General features: G+C 46.4%; 1 protein-coding gene across 2 annotated transcripts in view; it reads right to left on the reverse strand.

Annotated features, from left to right (window-relative positions):
- Positions 1 to 910: 910 nt before the first annotated feature.
- LOC144167798 (putative G-protein coupled receptor 150) overlaps positions 911 to 20,033 on the reverse strand; it is a 168,482-nt gene continuing 149,359 nt past the window's right edge. For both annotated transcript variants that reach the window (XM_077696971.1, XM_077696972.1), the window contains 2 exons: positions 12,020 to 12,988; positions 911 to 1,798 (listed from right to left, as the gene is read on the reverse strand). In XM_077696971.1, the coding sequence (XP_077553097.1) occupies positions 1,412 to 1,798; positions 12,020 to 12,802 (1,170 nt within the window). In that variant the 5' untranslated portion in view covers positions 12,803 to 12,988 and the 3' untranslated portion in view covers positions 911 to 1,411. The remainder of the gene's footprint in view (positions 1,799 to 12,019; positions 12,989 to 20,033) is intronic.

A 20,033-nucleotide genomic window follows, 5' to 3' on the forward strand; every position in this document is an offset into this window, starting at 1 on the left:
CACTAACTTACAATGCTCCACCACAGGGCTTCTGTGTTTTATTAATGAAATTTGCGTCTATATTAAAAAATGCACCAAGTCAAATCTGTTACCGCTGTGAAAGACGCGGCACAAAAATATACTTTTAGAGCATACTTTGAAAGAGGCAGGGGCTGAGCGTGTTGTAATATTAGGCAACAGAAACAATTTAAAAGGCGCCGAATTCTCCCTTGCTCTCTAAGCGGTTGTATAGGAACAACCGAACGCACTATCCCTACCGGCAACTTTGCTTTTGCGAAAGTGGAGGCCCCAGAGTAAAAGAACTATACTTTCAGGTGGTGTTCTCGGGTGGCTCGCTTTTACTCGGGGAACCACACGAGTTTCTGGAAAATAAAAATCGACGACGACGAAGACGATGCTGCTGCGGATTGATGATGACGTAACAGTTTACGGCAGGACGAAGTGGCTCTAAAAGGAACACCGAAGGGAATTGTTCCTGCATTGTCTACATAGATAGAGCTTTGAATATTTATCGGAAGAGTAGAGCTTGAGGCTGATTTGCAAGCACGGGAAGCAAGCAAAACCCCATGCGTCGTTCGCGGCCGACTCAACAGCTATCAATGACGTCACGTTGGCTCGGAATGTAGTTTGATGATGTCCCAGTCTTCAAAGTTTTTGTTTTCTTCGATTTTATGGTTACTATCCACCCTATGCTTGCCCAAGCAAGGTTTTATATTTGTCCAACTCGCTCACAATTCACGAAGTCATTTGACATTTCGGTATGCCCTTAACATTGCTGAGGAACATGATGCACAGAGAATGGTAGTTCCGAACGAATATTCCTACAAAAAATGCATGCAAATCGGTTCAAAGAACTCAGGTGATGGTCGACACATTCTGGACTTTCAGCTCATAAAGTAATCAGGTAATGTTTGTAACACTCGCGTGTATTTCCAAGCCATGGTTTAAGGAAGCGACATATGAACTGCTGGTACAACATTTTCGAGAAAAATATTAGTGCACTGTCGGTATATGTCCGTGCTGCCTCAAGGTATCACCGTTGTTCGCAGCGTAACAAAGCCAGTTGATGGCACAGTGCGGCACTAGGGAGGTTGCTGTAATGTGTACTACACCTTTCCCTTTTTCAGTGACGTCCTTAGTATGCGTTACGCAGAACAGCACAGGCGCTGAAAACAGGTTGCGAGCTGTTCATTAAGCAGTTTGGCACATCGCAGCTAGCCGGAAGTGTAAAAACTCAGCGCAGTACCGAACGCTGATTCACAGAATTTAGTCAGCCTTCTCTCACTTTCCACAGCCATCACGCGTTTGTTCCATCTTCGGGAAGATGTACGAGCACAATACTGACGGACGTGTCACACCGATTTTCGCGCAGGATGGTATCGGCTTGTCGCCCACTCGAACCACCAGCTCATCAGTGTGAAGTCCTCTCTGAGCCCGACTCGAAGTTCACCGTGGTCACAGTACGCGATTGACGACCCGAGTAGGTCACCGTCATTGTGGCCATCCTGTGTTGACTGCCGCTGTCACTGCGCGTAACCCACCTCCGGTAGCAGGGCAGCTTTTCGAGAAGCGTGCCCAGCAAGCCCCGGCTGCTCCGACGCCGGCTTTTCTGGAAGTACAAGAAAATGTACGGGTTGATGGCACTGTTCGAAGCCGAAATCACGCCTGACAGGGCCACTACGTTGGCGTTCAGGATGTCAGGATTTCCGAAAGCAAGGATGGCCTCCTGGACCATGTAGGGCACATTGGTCACCAGAAAGGCGGCGAACACGACGGCTGTCATCTTCAGCGTCTTCACCTGCGAGAAACGAAGGTGCATGAGTTCAGACAATGCATTTAGCGCATAGACAACCACTTGAATAACTTAGGACTTTTTCGGCCTTGTTAGGACACATTTGTTTGTCGTAGGAGCATATCTTGCCAAATCTTGAAAGTCTTTAGGCGTTGACATAAGACCCAGACATTTTACGGGGACCCGCTGACTTGCGAAACTACCACAGCAAGCACAGCTGCTGAAAATGTGAGGAGTATACCAGCGTTGCCAAACTCGACCAGGCATAAGCATTGGACTGGAAACGACGATGGCGGGAGCTTTGGGATTACGAGTGAGGGGAAGCCTCAACTTCAGGGAGATAGAGGGAACGAAGAGGCGGTTCGAATGCTGTTGGAGGAAAACCAGGGAAGAGAGGGGGACGATGGAGGAGTAATCAACCGGATGAGAATTTAGAACTGTGGAAGGAGGGAAAAGGGGGGAAGAAGTGAAGGGAGTTTAATACAAGGGTGAGTGGGAGATTGGGGGAGGCAAATCTATTAGGTTAGCTCAAAGAGAGGGCCCTAATCATCATCATCATCATAGTCATCATCAGTTACAGTCGAGTGAGTAAGCCGTTTGGCTCTCGGGTAGTAACTCACGGCTGTACGCTATGGTATCTCCCCGAGCCCACTTATGCCATATTATCATTAATATTAGGGACGTCTATGACCAAAATGTTTCTCGCCCTGATTGCTATCCCCTCCTTATTATTTGTTCAATGTTGCCCCCGTGTCAAACTAAGTGCACACAATTGTTCATTGTGTTTAGTTTCGTTTTTCACCTTGTAATCAACTCATTTGTATGTGTACATAATTGTAAATATGTGTTGTAAATATTGTTTCCTACATTGACATGTAGTGCAATAAATACCATGTGAAAAAATTGCTGTAGCCGAATGGGTAAGAGGCGACTGACCCTAACTCCAGTGATCTACCAGACATAGCCTCGACTCCCTGCCGGTGATTTCTTTTCTTTATACTGTTATACTGAGTTTCGTGAAACGGTGGAATCAACGAATTGCTAAAACCCTTCGCTGCTATAATGCGTCGCAACGGGAGAGAGCACGGCTTCACGTCGACGAACCAGTACTCATAAATAGTCCTGGAATCGTCGGCAGTCTTGAGGCTATGGAGCTGATCGTATGGATGTAAAAAAATGTAGTAGCAGACGCAGCAACTCTTGTTGTAATGTACCAACTCAAAAACTTATTACTCGTAGGCTTGCTGGCAGAAGTATTCAAGAAGCATGAAAAATGGCATTGCGGTTATAACATCATCAACGTCCTTGGACACAACTTAACAAAAAAACTATATTTCTCGAGTGGGCATTACGTGATCCCAGGTAACGTACACGCATTCTGGAAATGCATGTACTTAATCTGCATAAAATCCGACTTGTAATGATAACGCAGTTCTCACCATCTAGAAGGGTCTGGCAAACTCGCTACTTCGTGTTGCTTCGTTGCTATTCCACAAACGGTATAAAGGCGTGACGCAAAGTAAACGGAAAGGGGATTGACTAAATGTATGTCACTAGAGCTAGTATACTACGCCAAAATGCACACGTGCTGCATAATACACAAGCATGCATATTGCGCGAAGGGCACACGCAGGCTGCCTTTTGTACTTCGCTACATTTGGCGTCGTACTCGTTTCCAATGGAAATACATGCTTCGGGACATTTGAAATAGAGCTACTGTGTGTCACTTACGTGCCCTCTTTCGCTTCCTTGCCCAAAATAGTTCTCTAATACATAGTTTTGACTCTTAGCTTTCATGCAGAAAATCAGGCAATGGCCTATCTTCTTTAAATCATGCATTGCTTCTAAAACGCAACATCGCAGCGATTAGACGCTGAGCGTTTCGTCGAATGTGAAGCGAAACCTTGTCGAAAATTTTTAGAAACCTTCATCATCCTGCTGGAATTATGATTGGAGAACTACGTCATGGAGAATCGCAATCACGGAAAGGAAAAACAAGCTTATTTAAAGCTGCCGTTAGCCGTCTTATACGGCTATCAGCACCCCCTCAGCCATCGGGCTTTCATTCTCGTGAACGGCTCCAAAGGAGCAGCAAGAACTGCGGCTGGCCGCCCGGCAAGGGATACAGCAACGTCAGCTTACAGGAGAACCCCACTCGCTCAGTACGTGAAACAAGCCGAATAAGCACTAGCACGTAAATAACATGGGCTTTAATATAGAGCCTCATATCCGGCAGTAGCTTTTATTACGAAGCATGACATATATTTTAGGCCTCCCTTCAAAATCGAGAAAGGGCTGCGAATTTTGTTTTGGCGCAAACACATGCGCAGGTTAGCCCTACATCGCCCTGCCGCCAGAATTCTACGGTGGTAATTGGTCCAAACAGTTCCTTACGTGTGATGTGCAGAGCGTAATATAGACTTGCATCTTATGTACAGCAGGCAGACATCTCTGGGAGGCCCTGTCGTGTATGCAACGAAGAAACCGGCCCACCCGCTGGCGTAGAAACCAGGACACTTGGCCTTCCCACACGAAGGACGAGGATTCAAGAACTCAGGGATACAACGAGGATTCAACGAATATTTAACTGCTTTCGTTCCCGAATCTCTGAAGCGCACTTAGCGTTCGGTTCTGGTTTCATTCCCGAACCCAACGTTTGTATTTCTAGTGAATATGGTCAGCAAAAATATCCATGTGTTATTGATTTTTGAGTACGCTAAGTAACTTCCGGTAATCAAAACCGCGCCTCATGGCCCATGTGTTTCTTCCGATAGTTTACCCTGAAACTAATAAGGAATATCCCAAGCTAAATGGTGAGGTGGGAGGGAAAAGATGCGAAGTAATTAGCCCACTGCGAGGCCAATCTGCCTTCATCATTGCGAGGCTGATGTAGAAAGCTGCGTGTGTATACTTCGGGGCCCCCGGGCTCGGGTTACGTACACGCTAAAGGGCCTGGTGATTGACACAAGCTTGAAGCCAAGCGTAGGAAATTTCCAGAACGCCGGAAGATTCCGGGCACCCTGCTTTTAATATGCTAATAATGGCGGTCGTGCATATTGAAAGGAGGAGACACTGAGCTGACGCGTCATTACAAACTTTCTCGGGGCCGACGTCGGCCCGTGCTGCTTGATGTGCGCAAAGCGCGGTTTTAACAGTTTGGCGTGGAAGCTTGCGGCGTCTTACGGAACGTCGCGTGGCCATTTCCCTTCCGCTTCCAAGGAAAGCTGGCTGCATAGATGGTGTCGTTCATGAGCGGTGACAATCTAGAGCTGTTCAATGCGCCATCAAGATAGTGCTTCTGTAACATTTTTCCTGTAACATTGAGTCTTCGGCAATATATAACTGTTTTTTAACACGAAAGTGTTTTACTTCCGGATGCACAAAGATTTCGCTGACGTCATATCCGCCATGGAAGTGACGCCAGTACAATGGAGCAAGTGGCCTGTAAATGGTGCACACCTGCACACAGGATATTCTTGCGGGGAAGCAACCTTTAGTACTAAAGAGTACGTTATACTTAGGGTTGTTCGTTTTGGGGTTTTATATTTTAACACGAAAGTGTTTTATGCCGGTATACACTAAGATGTCACTGACGTAATATCCGTCAGGGAAATGACGCCAATACACCTTTGCAGAAGCGACCAGCCAGCAGGACGTCGCTCGCCGAGCACACCCACAAGACAGCCGCCTATCCGCTAATCATGCTTAGCTGCAGATTTCGCTGCACATTTCACTTTCGCGTTTTACCGATTCTTATGACAGAGAAATCAACCACAGTTATTTTTCATTAGCCCCCGCAATCATCATTCATCATTGAGTCCTCGGCCATATATACTATAATTTTTTTTTCATGAGCCCCACGCAAACACCCGAAAAGATGCGGTAGGCTTATAAAAAGTTGTTGGAAACGCGCGGGAGGCGTTCAGCAGACGAAAGATGACGGGGAGACTTTTGAATATAGAGCAGTATTGAAAATGCGTTATTCAGGTGATTAAAGCGCATGCTCGTCAAGTTCGAAGTGTGTTTACTCCAATATTACGAATCTTATGCCTTCCCGGTAGGTAATTTACCTAGAATTTGTTGTCATAACAAATCTGTCAAGCGCAGACCCAGTAGAATCGATTCAAATTATCCCCCGTAAATTCTTTCCAGACGTGTCGTTAGGAGCGCAAGGTAGCCGAGTTAAGATCGAAACTATTTTTCTGTGCGCATAAAGACAAAACAAAACAAATACAGAGCTATTCAGACATCGAGAAATAAGCTGTCAACACCCTCGTATTTTGTGCACATATTACAATTTCAGTTTGAAAGCCTTAAAATGCCCTTTTCTTTTGCCGTGCTTTTACTTGAAGCGCAGACGTATGCAATTTACATGAAATTCTTTTTGGACATGGACCAACCCATGAAGCAGGCGAAAAAAAAAAAAACGCCCAAAACGACTCCCTTACTGGCCACGTCAACGCAGCGGTGGCTGGTGGAAAGAAATCGTGCCGACTGTTGAACGTCTGATGTGTTTCGTAGTCATGAGTGATGGCAGCAGCGTGCAGTGCAATGAAGCAGCACGGCATCACTACTTAGTCTGTTTCACAGCAAAGTTCGGTGGTGACGTTGCGCGTAAACAGAACCATCTTTGGCATGGCCATTAAATCGGACGACTTGGCGTTGAAACGAAAATAATACCGAAAGTGGCGGTGACCCAGATGCGAGTGCATTAATTTGGTGACACTCAGACAGGATTCTTTTGAGACATTGTCTGCATGGTACATTTAAGAGGTAGTGAAACTGAGCAACTGAGAAACACAATTTTGCAGCGACCAATCCTAATCACAGCAAAAATTGTTTGCTTTCGAAGAGGACGTAAAGAGGGGTCTTCGACAGACGCACAAAGCTTGTAGCTTCTTCTGACGTGTTAAATAACATAAAACCTCGTAGCACTTTCTTAAACAGGGGTTTCTTTACGGTTGCATGAGTGGATGAACATTAACAATGAAAATTGAGCCTTGCTTTGCCCAGAGGTTTAACAAATAACCTGAGTGGAATTTGCAGGGAAGTTTATTTTACTTTAAAGTGCGGTCGCATGCTACATCGAAAATGACGGGCGTGGAACGACGGCAGAACTACAGGTACCAAGAACCAGAGAGATCGTTCAGTAGTACTACGTCATGCAAAAAAAAGACAACGGCTCACCAGACATTTTCCTTATCTTGCTCGCGCTGTACCTTTTTTCAACCCTGATACTCCCCTGCCCCCAAATGTCTTCCGTTAATACTTTTCTATCAGTATGGTATCTGCAATAAAACCTCACACTGGCAAGTTACCTGTTTTTTTCTTTGTAATAAATATTTTAAAGTAGACACTGTGGTACAGAAGTAATATTTTTCGCTCACAGGGTGCAAGTCATTCACTGCGGCTTTCATAGTATAGTATTTTATACAGCAATAAAAATTGACTATTTTATATCTGATATAAGTAGTATAAATGCAGAGTCATGAAAGGAAAGGTACTTGTAACCTTGCGGGTTGTGACGAGTGGAATGAATTTGTAGGTCAGGGACGTGTAGATCGTTGAAAAGGTCTACATTTACCACAGAGCGTGAGCGCACACTATAACGAGAAAGACTAGCGAAAGAGATGAATAGACGATTCAGTAACAGTCTGTTACCCGCGACAGAATTCTCAAGAAGGAGAAATGAACCCTTTCGCAGAGTCGCATGCTTTTGATGGCGCAAGGGTCCAGCTCGGCGTAAAGTGATGAGGGCGTCGGTAGTCTGAACAGCTTTTCAGTAGGATGTCGCAACTTTGCAATGGCGACGCGCCGGAGAACCAAGATTGGGAGGCTATTTCGGTAGGATGGAGCTCAACCACGCTTTGGGTGGCAGCGTCTACTCCGGCATCGGCTGTCTGGACAGGCCAAGGCTTGATATGAAGTGGTGGGTGCCGTTCCTTGCTCGCAGGCCCCGCACGCGTTGGCGTATATCGACACGCGTGACCGGAATGCAGTGTCAGGCTTTGCCCAGGCTCCACCAGCTGGAACTGTCGGATTCCACAACTTAGCATTCCTGGCTCCGGCCCCATTCTAACGATCCCCCGTTTCCTCTTTCATTTCGGCGGGAGACGGTCGTGGTAAATTCTCATTTGTTTCCAGGCTTGCTAGTGTTGTGTGCGGCCAAATGTACCGATCATTGGCCACTTGGAGAGGTTTTTTCACACAAACAGCCCATAAGAAGACCATCCCTCCGTGTTGTCCGTGCATTGTCATTCAGAGCGCCCGCACACGTGCGTACGTGCTTTTCGGAGGAAAAAAAAACTGTGGTTGATTCCTCTGTCATAGGAATCAGCAAAACACGAAAGTGAAAAATGCTGCTAAATCTGAAGCTGAGCATTATTAGCGGGTTGGCGGCTATCTTGTGAGTGTGCTTGGCGAGCGACGTCCTACTAGGGGTCGCTCCGGCAAAGGTGGACTGGCGTCATTTCCGTGCGGATAGGATGTCAGTGAAATCTTGGGGTATAGCGGCATAAAACAATTTCGTGTTAAAATATAAAACCCGAAAACGAACAACGCTTAGTATAACGTACTCTTTAGTACTAAAGGTTGCTTCCCCGCAAGATGACTATGTGTGCAGGTGTGCAATCTTTACAGGCCGCTAGCTTTTTTGTACAGACGTCACTCCCGGGATGGATATGACGTGAGCGAAATCTTCGTCTATCCGGGAATAAAACACGTTTGTGTTAAAAACGGATGAGTCGCCCCAGCTAATAAAAGACAAAATTGGTTTACACTAACCGCCCGTCAAACGATTGGGCAACAGAGCTGTTACAATGACTACGAAACTGGTGCTGCAAAATCAACGACAAATGCACTTATAGTTTGAATTTTACATTTTTTGAGCGTATTGACCGCGGCGCTCTACACACAAGTGAAAAATAAAACAAGTGCAAGAAAAAACACGGTCGTTTCGAATTTGCGATTTAGATACTTGTCAGTTGAGCAGCGTAATCAAACTAAAAAGGACTGCCGTGTTCGGTCATGTTATTTGTAATAAACCGCGAGGGAGAATCATCCATAATACCTGTTAAAATAAAAGTTCTCACGGTCATGCAGTTGTCTCTGCAAACAAACGTCATAGAAATTGTTTCGAGATAGTTCTCCTAGAACACGGGTTGAAGACGTTTTCTCTAACCGTATGTTAAAAACAGAGGAGCGGGTGAGGTAGACAGAGGGCCACTTTGCAATTTGTCCCCCGAGTTACTTAACAAGGCAACGTCATCAGCAAATCTGAAGTTACTGAGGTACTCTCCATTAACCCTTACTCCCACCTGTTCTTAATCCAATGTTCTGAATACTTCTTGTAAATATGCTGTGAATAACATTGGAGAGATTGTGTCTCCTTGTCTGACGCCCTTCCTTATAGGTATTTTACTGCTCTCCTTATGGAGGATGATGGTAGCTGTGGACCCACTGTAAATTTCCTCTAGTATTCTTAGATAATGCTCATTTACACCCTGGTTCGGTAATGCCTGAATGACTGCTGAAGTTTCGACCGCGTCAAATGCTTTCTCATAGTCTATGAAGGCTATATATAGGGGTTTAGTATACTGCACGCACTTCTCTATCACCTGATTGATTGTGTGAATATGCTCCATTGTTGAACAGCTTTTACGAAACCCTGGATGTTCTTTAGGTTGACTGAGATCTATATAAACCAAGGAAAATAGCATGAAAATTGGTACCGTGCATTGGTGCAACCCGAAGACTAAAGTAATAGGTCAAATTGTCTCGGTGCCCCAAATTTAGTCAGCCAGAGACAATTAACAGAACGGTGGTTTGGGCTAGTTGGTGCATACTAGCTGAAATTCAAAACAGCGCAAGAAGACTGGACAAGAAACTATAGCGCCGTTTGTCGGGACAGTGCCGCGTGTCGTCGTTTCTTGTCCCGTCTTTTTGCGCTGTTTTGAATTTCAGCCGGAAACCATTCTCGTGAGAAAAGCTCCACCACTGCACAAGTGTGTTATGCGTTGTCCGGAATATATGTTGCCCCCAAAAAATGGCTTGGAATCCGTTTTGTTTTATTAATAGAGCGCCGCTCCCGGTTACCTTATCCGGTGTTTAAGACGGTGCACTTGTTTTCTCTACGTGTAGTTCTGGATCTAATCGGATGGTTCTCGAAAGATGAAGCGTTCGGAGATAAATGCAAGAATAGCAAACGCCGCGGTATTCGATTCGTTAGCGCGCATTAGTGGTTGGTACGAACTTAGTACATTAAAAGGCACATCAAATTTCTTAACAGCTCATATCTGAGCCAGTCCTCCACAGTCTACCATTAATTATATTAGGCAGTCTTGTAGACAAAAGCAAACGCCACAGGGTGGAAAATTGCTTCATACGTACTCCGGAGGACGGCGCCAAAGTTTGTAAAAGAATGATGAGTTCGAAGGATAAATAGTACAAAAAATTTGGAGCTTTGAGGATAACAAAAATCTTCATTTACGGAAAATTTTGATTTTTTTGGTGCTGGCATAGAAGAAATTTGCTATAAGTTTTGGAATGCGCCTTGCCCAACGTCACCAATGGCACGGCGATTTTTTTCTATGTCAGCTCCGTCAAATGATAACTGAGCTTTGGATGCCGGGTACCCGTAGTACCCTGTCAGCCCCCCTCCCCCCACTCCTATTCTTTCGTATAAACAAAGCGCATATATTTATTATGGGTGGGAGTAGCCGATTTAACTCGTTTTCTGTCGAATCGTCCAGGCGGCTTGTTATTCCCCTAAAATGACTGGATAATTTTTAGGTGTTCCGGCCAGGTTCCCCTTTCGACGTCATCGAAATAGTTAAAAGGAAACTTGGGAAATCTCCGTCTACTTTTTTCATTAGGAGGGAGCACAGCGAGTGACGTTTTTGTGTAAAATGCTTAAACCAGAACTGACACAAGCCGTAGGGGCGCCAGAGAATGCTGCTGGTGTTTTTCACTCTTCCGTCGTGAAAATCGCCAAAGCGCTATTTTGAAAATGAGGAAAGTATCGGTTTTTGCCCAGTTTTGCAAACTTATTTTACCCAGTTAGGATGGGCTTATTTAACGATGGAGTGAGAACACCACCTCTTGTGTTAAAGAAGCAGGCTTTTTTGTGTACAAATATTTGGGGAGGATGGTTTCGCGTCAAGGGTTGGCTTCCGATTCCGCTGTTGCTAGTACGCGCTGCAGGCTCGGGAGTGAGCGCGTAATTTGCTTTAATGGAATTGTATCGGTTCGGAGTAGTAGCTGGGATTACCTTACAAAAAAGCAGAAAGTTAGCAACAGTTACGTAAGCTAGATGTGCTATCATGATTCATACTTTGCTGCAGCATTTCCCGCATTCATGCAACACAATTCTATCGCGGAAACTCGCCCCTAATATTTACCTCTTCTTCTCTTTTTGGCGGAGGTAAATGTTTAATTCCTCTGTTGTATCGGTTTGCTGGCAACGGAATAACATCAACGTTGCACCTACATTACCGGTAAGTTGCTGATGCGCTGGCATGGTTGCTGGGAGGGAATTCCGTGTAACTAAAGCGGGGAGGACATCGAATGAGGGTTTGAATAAGCAGGTGTATACGTTGCCTGAAATGTAAGTGTAAGCATGTATTATTACGCATGTACTACGCACTTGAAGGGCGTGATTCGTATAAAAAACTGAATGAGAGTTTTTATTTTGATGTCCTTGATTTTCACCCTGCTTACCCCGTAGTCTTAATATATGCCACACCTAAAATTTGAGGGTAAAGAGGCTGCAAAGAGCCGGGTATTCTATCCAATGCTGAAAGCAGTGCAAACACTACAATACTCAATAAGAGGCCAGGCAAAAATAACAGCGTCTGCTTATACTTTACTTCTCATTCTGTGCACATTCGTCGGCTTTCTTCTCAAGCATTCGTGACATACCAAGTTTACGAAAACTCACAAACGATACAGGAAATTACTTACCTGCTTCGGCAAGGTTCGTAAGTAAATTGCGGAAGGAGCAATGAATTTAATTAACACACCTGGCAGCGCACTTAGCTCGTGAAAGGAGAAAACCTCAACGACGCATTGAGTCATGGCAGCTATCCTTGTATTTTTATACCCGCATTTGGGGAGTAACAGAACCTCCCCCCTCAGTGTTGTGCCAGAGCTCTCTTTACGGTTACTGCCGCACACTCTCCTTGATAAATGATTACAGCACTTGCCTATGCGGAAAGAAAATTAACGAACCTTTGCGCGAGGCAGAGAAGACGTGGTTTGCTGTCCCACTTTCCCAGTGATCGAGCTGTGCTTCCAGATCACCCAGAGGATGCCAGTGTGAAAGGCCACCAGAAGTACAAGCGGCGCCACGAACACCATAAGGAACACGAATCCCATGTATATCTGGCGGTGATATAGTGGCGTGCCGCGGTCGTAGAAGATGGACGCGCAGAAGCACTTCCCGGGCGACACTTCCACGCTGTGGAACACGTACACGTTGGGCAGCGATGGCATGCACGAGGAGAGCCAGGTCAGCGCGGCGATTTTCCACGGGTTCGGACTCGGCGCCAGCGGCGTAGCGATGGCGATGTGTCTGTCTGCAGCGATAGCGACCAGCATGTAAGTGGACGAGACCAGAGCGAACGTCTGCAGGAACTTGAACAAGCGGCAGAAGGCGTCGCCCGCGATCCACAGCCTTCCCATAACCTCCCAGACCACCTGCGACGTCATGGTGATGCATGCCACGAGCAGGTCCGCTACGGCTAAGTTCAAGAACAGCACTCTCGCATTGGACACCCGCCAGCGGCGCCTCTTGACGATGAGCTTCCAGCAGACGATGGCGTTGCCCACAATAGAGGCAACTATCATGATGATGATGATGACGATTCGCGCCCGCTTGTGGTAGCGGGGCCCTAAGAGATCTTCGGTGGCGGCGGACACGACTTCAGTGATGCTCGCGTTCACGAGGAGCGTGAAAGTCTCGTTGGTACCACATTCGTTCATTTCACCGGCGTCACGTGGCGGAGTCGTCATGTTTCAACGATTCGCTGGTCTTTCACGATACAGCTGCACGCTCAGGTTCAATAGGCTTTTTAAATGGTCTAGACTGCGACTGTCCATTGTGCCAAGTATTCCAAGATAGGGTCAGTAGACTTATCTTAAAGATAGCTTACATCCACTAGTGCGTGACTGCCACAAGATTTCCATCTTCTTCGAACTCTGAAAGAAATAAGAAAAGCAGTTCGTGAGTTACTGCACTCCGAAACCTGAAATATAAAATTTGTGTTTGTAACTAAGTTTATGAACCGGAAACTACAGAGATTAGTTAGCATTCTCCCCGGAATAGCTAGGCCCCAAAAGAACAATAGTTAATTCAGTTTGGCAACATTTAGGGAAGGTAGTCTCTAAATATGCACCAGTTTGCTGGGGCTTCAGTTTTTGCATTTAAGACCATGCGTCTCATGTCTGAATGTTGATAGTCTTATTTCGCTTATTCCTAAGAGCTGAAGCATATGAAGGGAAGAACGACTTTTCTGGCAACTTCAAGTCTAACAGCCCTTGATGAAAACACCATATAGACTAAAAAAATTCCCGGTGTGTGCTTACGTTCATTTATGTTTGTGATGAGCATCCTATGGCTGCCGTAATAAAGGTCATCCTGAGAGGCGAGTATCAGTGTTATTCAAGAGAGAAAGGTCACTTACAGAAAAGACGCCACAAGCGCAAATTTTAACAGTGTCATCACTATCGCTTTGCTCGAATGAAGGTGCGACAAGCCAGCTTTTTGGCGGTTCTGACGGCCGTGTGTAGTTGAATAAAAAAACTGACTGATTGATTGATTGATTGTAGGGTTGAACGCGCCGACGCAACGGAGGAGATGAGGCGCGCCGTAGTGGAGGGTTCTGAACTAATTTTGCCCTCCTGGGGATCTTTAACGTGCACCGAAATCTCGCCCACACGAGCGTTTTTGCTTTCCACCTCTTTGACAAAAACTGACTTATCGAAGGCGCTGGCATCGCCCGCAGCTTTTAATACACGTGAAGGCCAGTTAAAACTATTGTACAATTATTTGAAATGTTTGAACGCAAATGTTGCGTTAGGCTTATGCACAGCCCTCTGTATTTTTCAGTATAGTACTGACTTGTTCGGTCGTTAGGGAGATTCCTTTTTATGCTTGGGGAGGAAAGAGGAGAACAGTTTTTCCTCGCCTGTTTCTTTTTCCATCGTAGAGGCTGGGCATCTCTTCCGACTTGACCCCGTTTAGAAACGCACTGAAGCAATGCGAAATAAGCAGGCGTACAATTTCGACATCTCCTTTAGTATATTTTGTTTCGTAGTTCGCTTTCGCGACGAGTAAATCTGTTTACGGAGTCTGCCCAGCTTTCGGAGACACCGGCGAGGTCAAGCACATCATTCGCAGTATATACGCACTTTGTAAGTCGGCAGCTTCTTATTTACGCACCGTATTTGCTTATGCCCTCAAGAGCGGAGTATGTGAAGTGTACGCTAGACCGTACCCGAAACAACGTTAGGTTTGTTGTCGGCAATGCCATGCTTGAAGAAGAAGTAGGATAACAGTTTTTCCTCGCTTGTTTCCCCTTTCTATTGCAAAAGCTGGGCGTCCCTTCTGACTTGATCCTCTTTACGAATGTACTGACGCAACGCGAAACAAGCTGGCGTACAGTGTCGACATCTCCCTCAGTATATTTTTGTTTGGTAGTTTGCTTCTGTTACGAGTAAATCTGTTGTTTACGGCAACCGCCAAGCTTTCGGAGACACCGGCGATGTCAAGCACATCATTCGCAGTATATAGGCACTTTGTAAGTGCGCAGCTTCTTATTTATGCACCTTATTTGCCACTGCCTGCAAAAGCGGAGTTCGTGAAGTGTACCTTAAAACCTTAAACGATACCCGAAACAACGTTTGGTTTGTCGTCGGCGATGCTATGTTTTAAAGAATTTCATAATACATGGTCTACTATCCCTGCAGCTGCTTTTGCAATAGTGAAACTGTGATGGCTTGCGCGAGGACCACACAAAGTCATAGTACTAGAAAAGAAGACACACAAGATATGGGTCATCCGATTTGCGTACAGTATTGCGCAAGCGTAAAACATCGCAAGAGGAAAGCATTGAGCTGAAACGTCTCTAAACTTAACAGTAAGAAGAGCACGGGGGCCGACGATTCGGCAAGTCCAGAATAAAAAAAACATTGTTTTTTTATTTCATTTTTGTGCACCTATGCAGAACCGAGTCGTCGTGAGCAAGACTAAACTATGTTACTGTGCATACGGCGCGTCTTGAGAAAGACCTTGGCCACTTTGTTGATTGTTATCCAGTTTTGTTCTGCGCCGCAAGGAAAAGCGTCGTCAGAGGGAGGCTAATAAAAAAATACTAGGTCGCTATAGCCCTTCACTGAGTTAGGACACGACGCGGGGACATCACCTTTCATGAGGCAGTTTCACGCCGCCAGTAGAGGCTAGGGTGCTTCTATGCGAGCAGCTTGTAGGTATAAAAAAACCAAACCAAAACAGAACAAGAGACTGCAATAAAAAAAGACAAAAGCACGGACGCGTTGTCCCGAGGTGAAATGATGGTCACAACTCGGAAAGTGCTTTCCCAATTTCAAGGAAAACTAGAGTTATCGTGAGCTCTGTTCCCCAGAGAGTCACGGATCAGCAGGAAATAGCACCGGGGAGGCGAGGAGCTACACGCTCCACCTGAGACCAAATCTATTAGGCGGAAAAGTCATCATCCCGATTGCCGCTAGTGACTTAGCGGAGTGCTCAGCGCAGAGCCGATACCATTCGCACAAACATTGCCTGCCCATCCCTCCGTCGCCTCCCTGTTTCTGCTTATGTTCACTGCAGCCCTTATGACCACAAAGCCAGTATTCTCGGGGTTTAAAGCACCTGCGTTTGCAAGAAACACGCGATTAACGGTACGGGCTCCAACAAGAGCCAAAAGATGGCTAAACTTGGAATTACTCTCTTCACCACGATTAATCTCAGCTAAAGCCTTACTGTTCATCCTTGCATCCAAGATCCGCTTAGTGCTTCGTCTGGCTAAACACCATTAAGTACAGCCAGAGTCGGAACCAACGGCTTCAGTCAACTCACTCTAGCCTGCGATTGGACCAACGGCTGCGCGTTAAGGCTGAGTGCCCCAGCTGCTGTGAAACTACCTGTGTATCTTCACCGACACTTCTGGAAAGCAGTCCATACCTTGCACGTAGCTAAATACGCGCCGCGCGTGCATAAGAAGAAGACAGTACGCACTCCTTCACATTCGCACGCACTCTGTGAAGCGATCCTTCAAAATAGATTTCGAAGTCTTGCGCTGCAGTCGTGCGGACGTCAGTGATCGCTTCTTAATGAAGTACTGACACTAAATATCTCGCTTTCTGTTTTTATCCCACAAATAATACATATTAGCCCAGTAATTACGACTCGAACCAAAAGTGGTCATCCGCCAGCATAGAGTGATTTATAAGGCATTTGTTGTAATAAGCTGCAAATTTCGTCATCGCGTGCCAAGCGGTTGCTCAAATGCAGGCTGGACGGCGTCACGTCATGGTTTTGTGGCCGCAAAAACTGCTGGTGTTTACGTCAATCAAAAAGCCATGACGTCAGGGACGTTTGCCGGATCGTCTGCTACGATTGCACATGGTCCGCACTCGCCCGCGCCGCCGACATGTAGTTTCGATCGATTCAATGGTGCTTTATTCAACACAAAAAAGTACATAAAATGGGTGTATACAGGAGGTATATATATATATAATCGTCGTACTCGGATGAGTAGCTGCCACTCGAGTATTTTAATATCGCTGCGGCTTGAACCAGCGCAGACCATGGTAGCAACAGCTTGTCGCCACTCCTCAAATCAATCTGATCGCTAAAAAGAAGTTCCACGGGCGAGAAAGCAGATGTTAGTGTGGTAAAGAATTGCGCTAGGGATTGTTATCAGCGCTGATTTTAAAAGTGGCGATCAGATATCTGTCGCGACGCTAAGATTACGCTGACCGGCCAGGAAAGTTCAACGGTCCGGCCATGCACCGTGGCACGTGGTGCGGCGAGCGGCCGAAGGATGGCGCTACATGCGAGGAAGAGTAAACAAAGGCCGCGGCCGATGTCTCGATCACCCATCGCTCAAATGGAAATTATCGTGAAAATAGAGTTACACATGCGCGAAAGAGAATGATAGTGTGGATAAACGTTGTGTTAGGGATTGCCATTCCCATTTGCACAAACAGCGGCGTTCAATTATACGCCACGATCCTAAGCCTAAAGTTCCCATCACCCGAGCCGACTATAGCAACGCAAGCCGGTTGCGGGCTGTTGGGGTGCCCCACTTCAAAAACTCGCTGTGCGCGAGCGCGTTGTGTTTGGGATCCCAAAACTTGCTGGGAGCTCCCAACGCCGTGTTGTCCTAATCTGAAACTGCCTATTCCTTCCCACTCCGCTTTTACTGCAGCTCCTCCGTCAACTTCGGGCTCTGCAGGTAGCAGTCATTCGAGATGTGCAGCGAGTGAATTCTGCTTGCCGGCTTCGGCGACCAGTTCCTGCGGCCGCCGCCGCGCACGAACTCAGCCCCCTTTTCGCGCTGCGCGTCGTCACGTGGACAATAATTCATCTTGGCGCCGTCCGTCGATTTGCTCGGACAGGCTTCCACTGCGCAGTACTTCGCATTCCGTGAACTTGCTAAAGTAGAACTTTGGCGAGCTCGGCGACGCGCACAGGCTGCTCAGACAAGATACGTCACATTTTTCGGCACCAGTGCAAAGGGACACCATGCGCCGGTCATTAACTGAAGAGCAAAGGCCTTGAAAGCGCAAAGTAGTCAAAGTCTACCAGCCTTTCTCACAGAGTCATCACGGGTCCCACTCCCACGCCTCCTACTGAAGCGAGACACACCGGCAACAGCAGAGCAGGCTACCGTTTCTGATTCAAAAACGACTATACGACGTCACCCTGACCAGGCCAGAAACGCCGGAAGACGTTTCGTCACGCCGGTAGCGATTTCGCTACTGCTGGCAAATTGTGGTAGCTCGATGCTGGTACAATTTAAATTGATTTTCGATGTGATTCCAGCCTCGGATCTCTGCGAACATTTCTTTGGGGCATCTGTACAAACTACTGAAGCCAATATCTCGTTTTTTAGGCCTCTAAATTTGGTGTCAGCGCTCCCTTAAGCAATTTACAAATGCTGACCTTGAGGAACTCATTGTCGGGCCTTTCAAGCGGCCACCAGACAGCCCCAGGTGAGGCGTGAAGGGATGGTAAAGGTTAAGCGTCGCTTGAACCATCACCTGCCGCCGGCGCCGAAGCCTACTTTGCGATACACTTCACGCAAGACGGATATGGATATTGTGTATTGTGTGCAGTAGACATTGTGGTGGTCAAGTGGCGTCAGTAGACACCGTGGTGGCAGGGAGTTGCATTGTGGTTATCTGGCATCTTAACAAAGTTTGGCCTCTTCTCGCATGTGATGTCTTAAATCTTCATTCACGATGCGTAGCATATTGTCCTCAACCACCAACGTAATGGTTTCTGCATCATTTTTTGCAGCGATAACTGCTTAGTTTCTCTGAGGGGCGGCCTTCCCTCGAAATGTGTTCATCGCCGTGCATCGCCAGCTTTTCTCACTCACTCACTCACTCACTCACTCACTCACTCACTCACTCACTCACTCACTCACTCACTCACTCACTCACTCACTCACTCACTCACTCACTCACTCACTCACTCACTCACTCACTCACTCACTCACTCACTCACTCACTCACTCACTCACTCACTCACTCACTCTCATCACCCTGTGGCGTCGCCATGCGTCCATCTAACGTATGACTGTAGATGCGTGGTGGAGCGCAGATTTGAAATCAAAAATGCATTTTTTCTCCAAAGTTAGGAAGACCCTGCCCTCCTGTTTCTGAAGTGGTAATAATAAACGGGTGGCCATGAGTCTTCTATGAGGACAAGTTGTGGTTGTGGGCTTTATATTAAAGTTTTATGGCCGGTTTCAGGGCCAGGAGCCGGAAGAAAAATGCAATTTGTGTGTTCAGGTTCATATTTCCGTGTTCGCGTTTCATTTGACGCCGATAGTACATTTTGCCACTATTGGAAATAGCCACACCGAAAAAGTGGCCGTACCTGCTCCCTTCGTTGCAAATATCGTCGAAAGACGATAGCCTTTTGCCGCCCTGCCAGGTAAATGCCCCTCATCCCTCCCCAGCCCACCTCTCACTCTCTTGTCCTTTCGTCTCACTACTCCCACGATAAACACTGAGGTAGTTTACTCCCGGCAATTCAGTTTTCCCGCCTTCCACTGTTCGTGCGCCATCTATTGGGACTTTTTCTTACAGTTCTACGTACTTGGAATGCCGCCACGATATCCAGAATCAAGTGCGAACCCTCTTTGTACTTTGGGGTCAAATATTGTTTTCAATGTGTCTCTTTATATTTGCTATCTAAAATATGAAGCTCACATCTATTTTCAATTAAACGAACACTGCCCGTACCAGTTAGGCATTGATGTTCTGCCAAAAATATTTGTAATGTTTTGTTTTGGCTCAACAACGTTGACAAAACTACTTGAATTGTTCGGAAGGGTTTTGCAATAAAACCCATGCAAGGTTATGCTCTACACGCATGCGTACGGGGTATAGACCACAAGAATGGGAAGGCGTAGTTGACTTTACCTTCCTGGTTTATTTTAGGGTCTTCTGTCCAAGGCGAATACTCGCACATGGTCAGAAACAGGACCGGTGTATTTAAAGAGGCGCTGATACCCGTTGTGAACATTCTGTAGTTACAAGTTCTTATTTTCCCCTGCCGTTTTATATGCATTTTTAACGAGAAAAGTGCGCTTGAAAGAGCAGTTTCTCTCGCCCCATCCTCCCACCAGATTTGCTCTCGTTAGCTGTGAAAACACCCCGGAAAGTTCACAACGTAAAATTTAGCGGATTGGTAGCATATTTAGCATGCACAACTGGCAATTGAACATGTCAAAAGTCGATATCGGTGAAAAAAAAATTGTTCTAGGCTGATGTAGCGTGAACACACGTTGCATACCAGTGTGACGTTGTGACGTTGCGGTGTAGCTGGTGCGGTGGCCGGAACGGTGCACGTGTTTCCTGTTGTGCCGCTCATTACAGAGAAACTATGGCTATAGACTTGTACTATACAATCAAATAATTAGCCACCCGGGCTACATTACGCAATCCAGCCCCAAATGGGGCTTGCGTGGATGCAGAGAGCGAAGAC

The sequence above is a fragment of the Haemaphysalis longicornis genome, unplaced genomic scaffold (assembly GCF_048455015.1).
Source record: "Haemaphysalis longicornis isolate Haplotype H1 unplaced genomic scaffold, Haemaphysalis longicornis Haplotype H1 scaffold_2, whole genome shotgun sequence".
In the NCBI taxonomy this organism is placed as follows: domain Eukaryota; kingdom Metazoa; phylum Arthropoda; class Arachnida; order Ixodida; family Ixodidae; genus Haemaphysalis; species Haemaphysalis longicornis.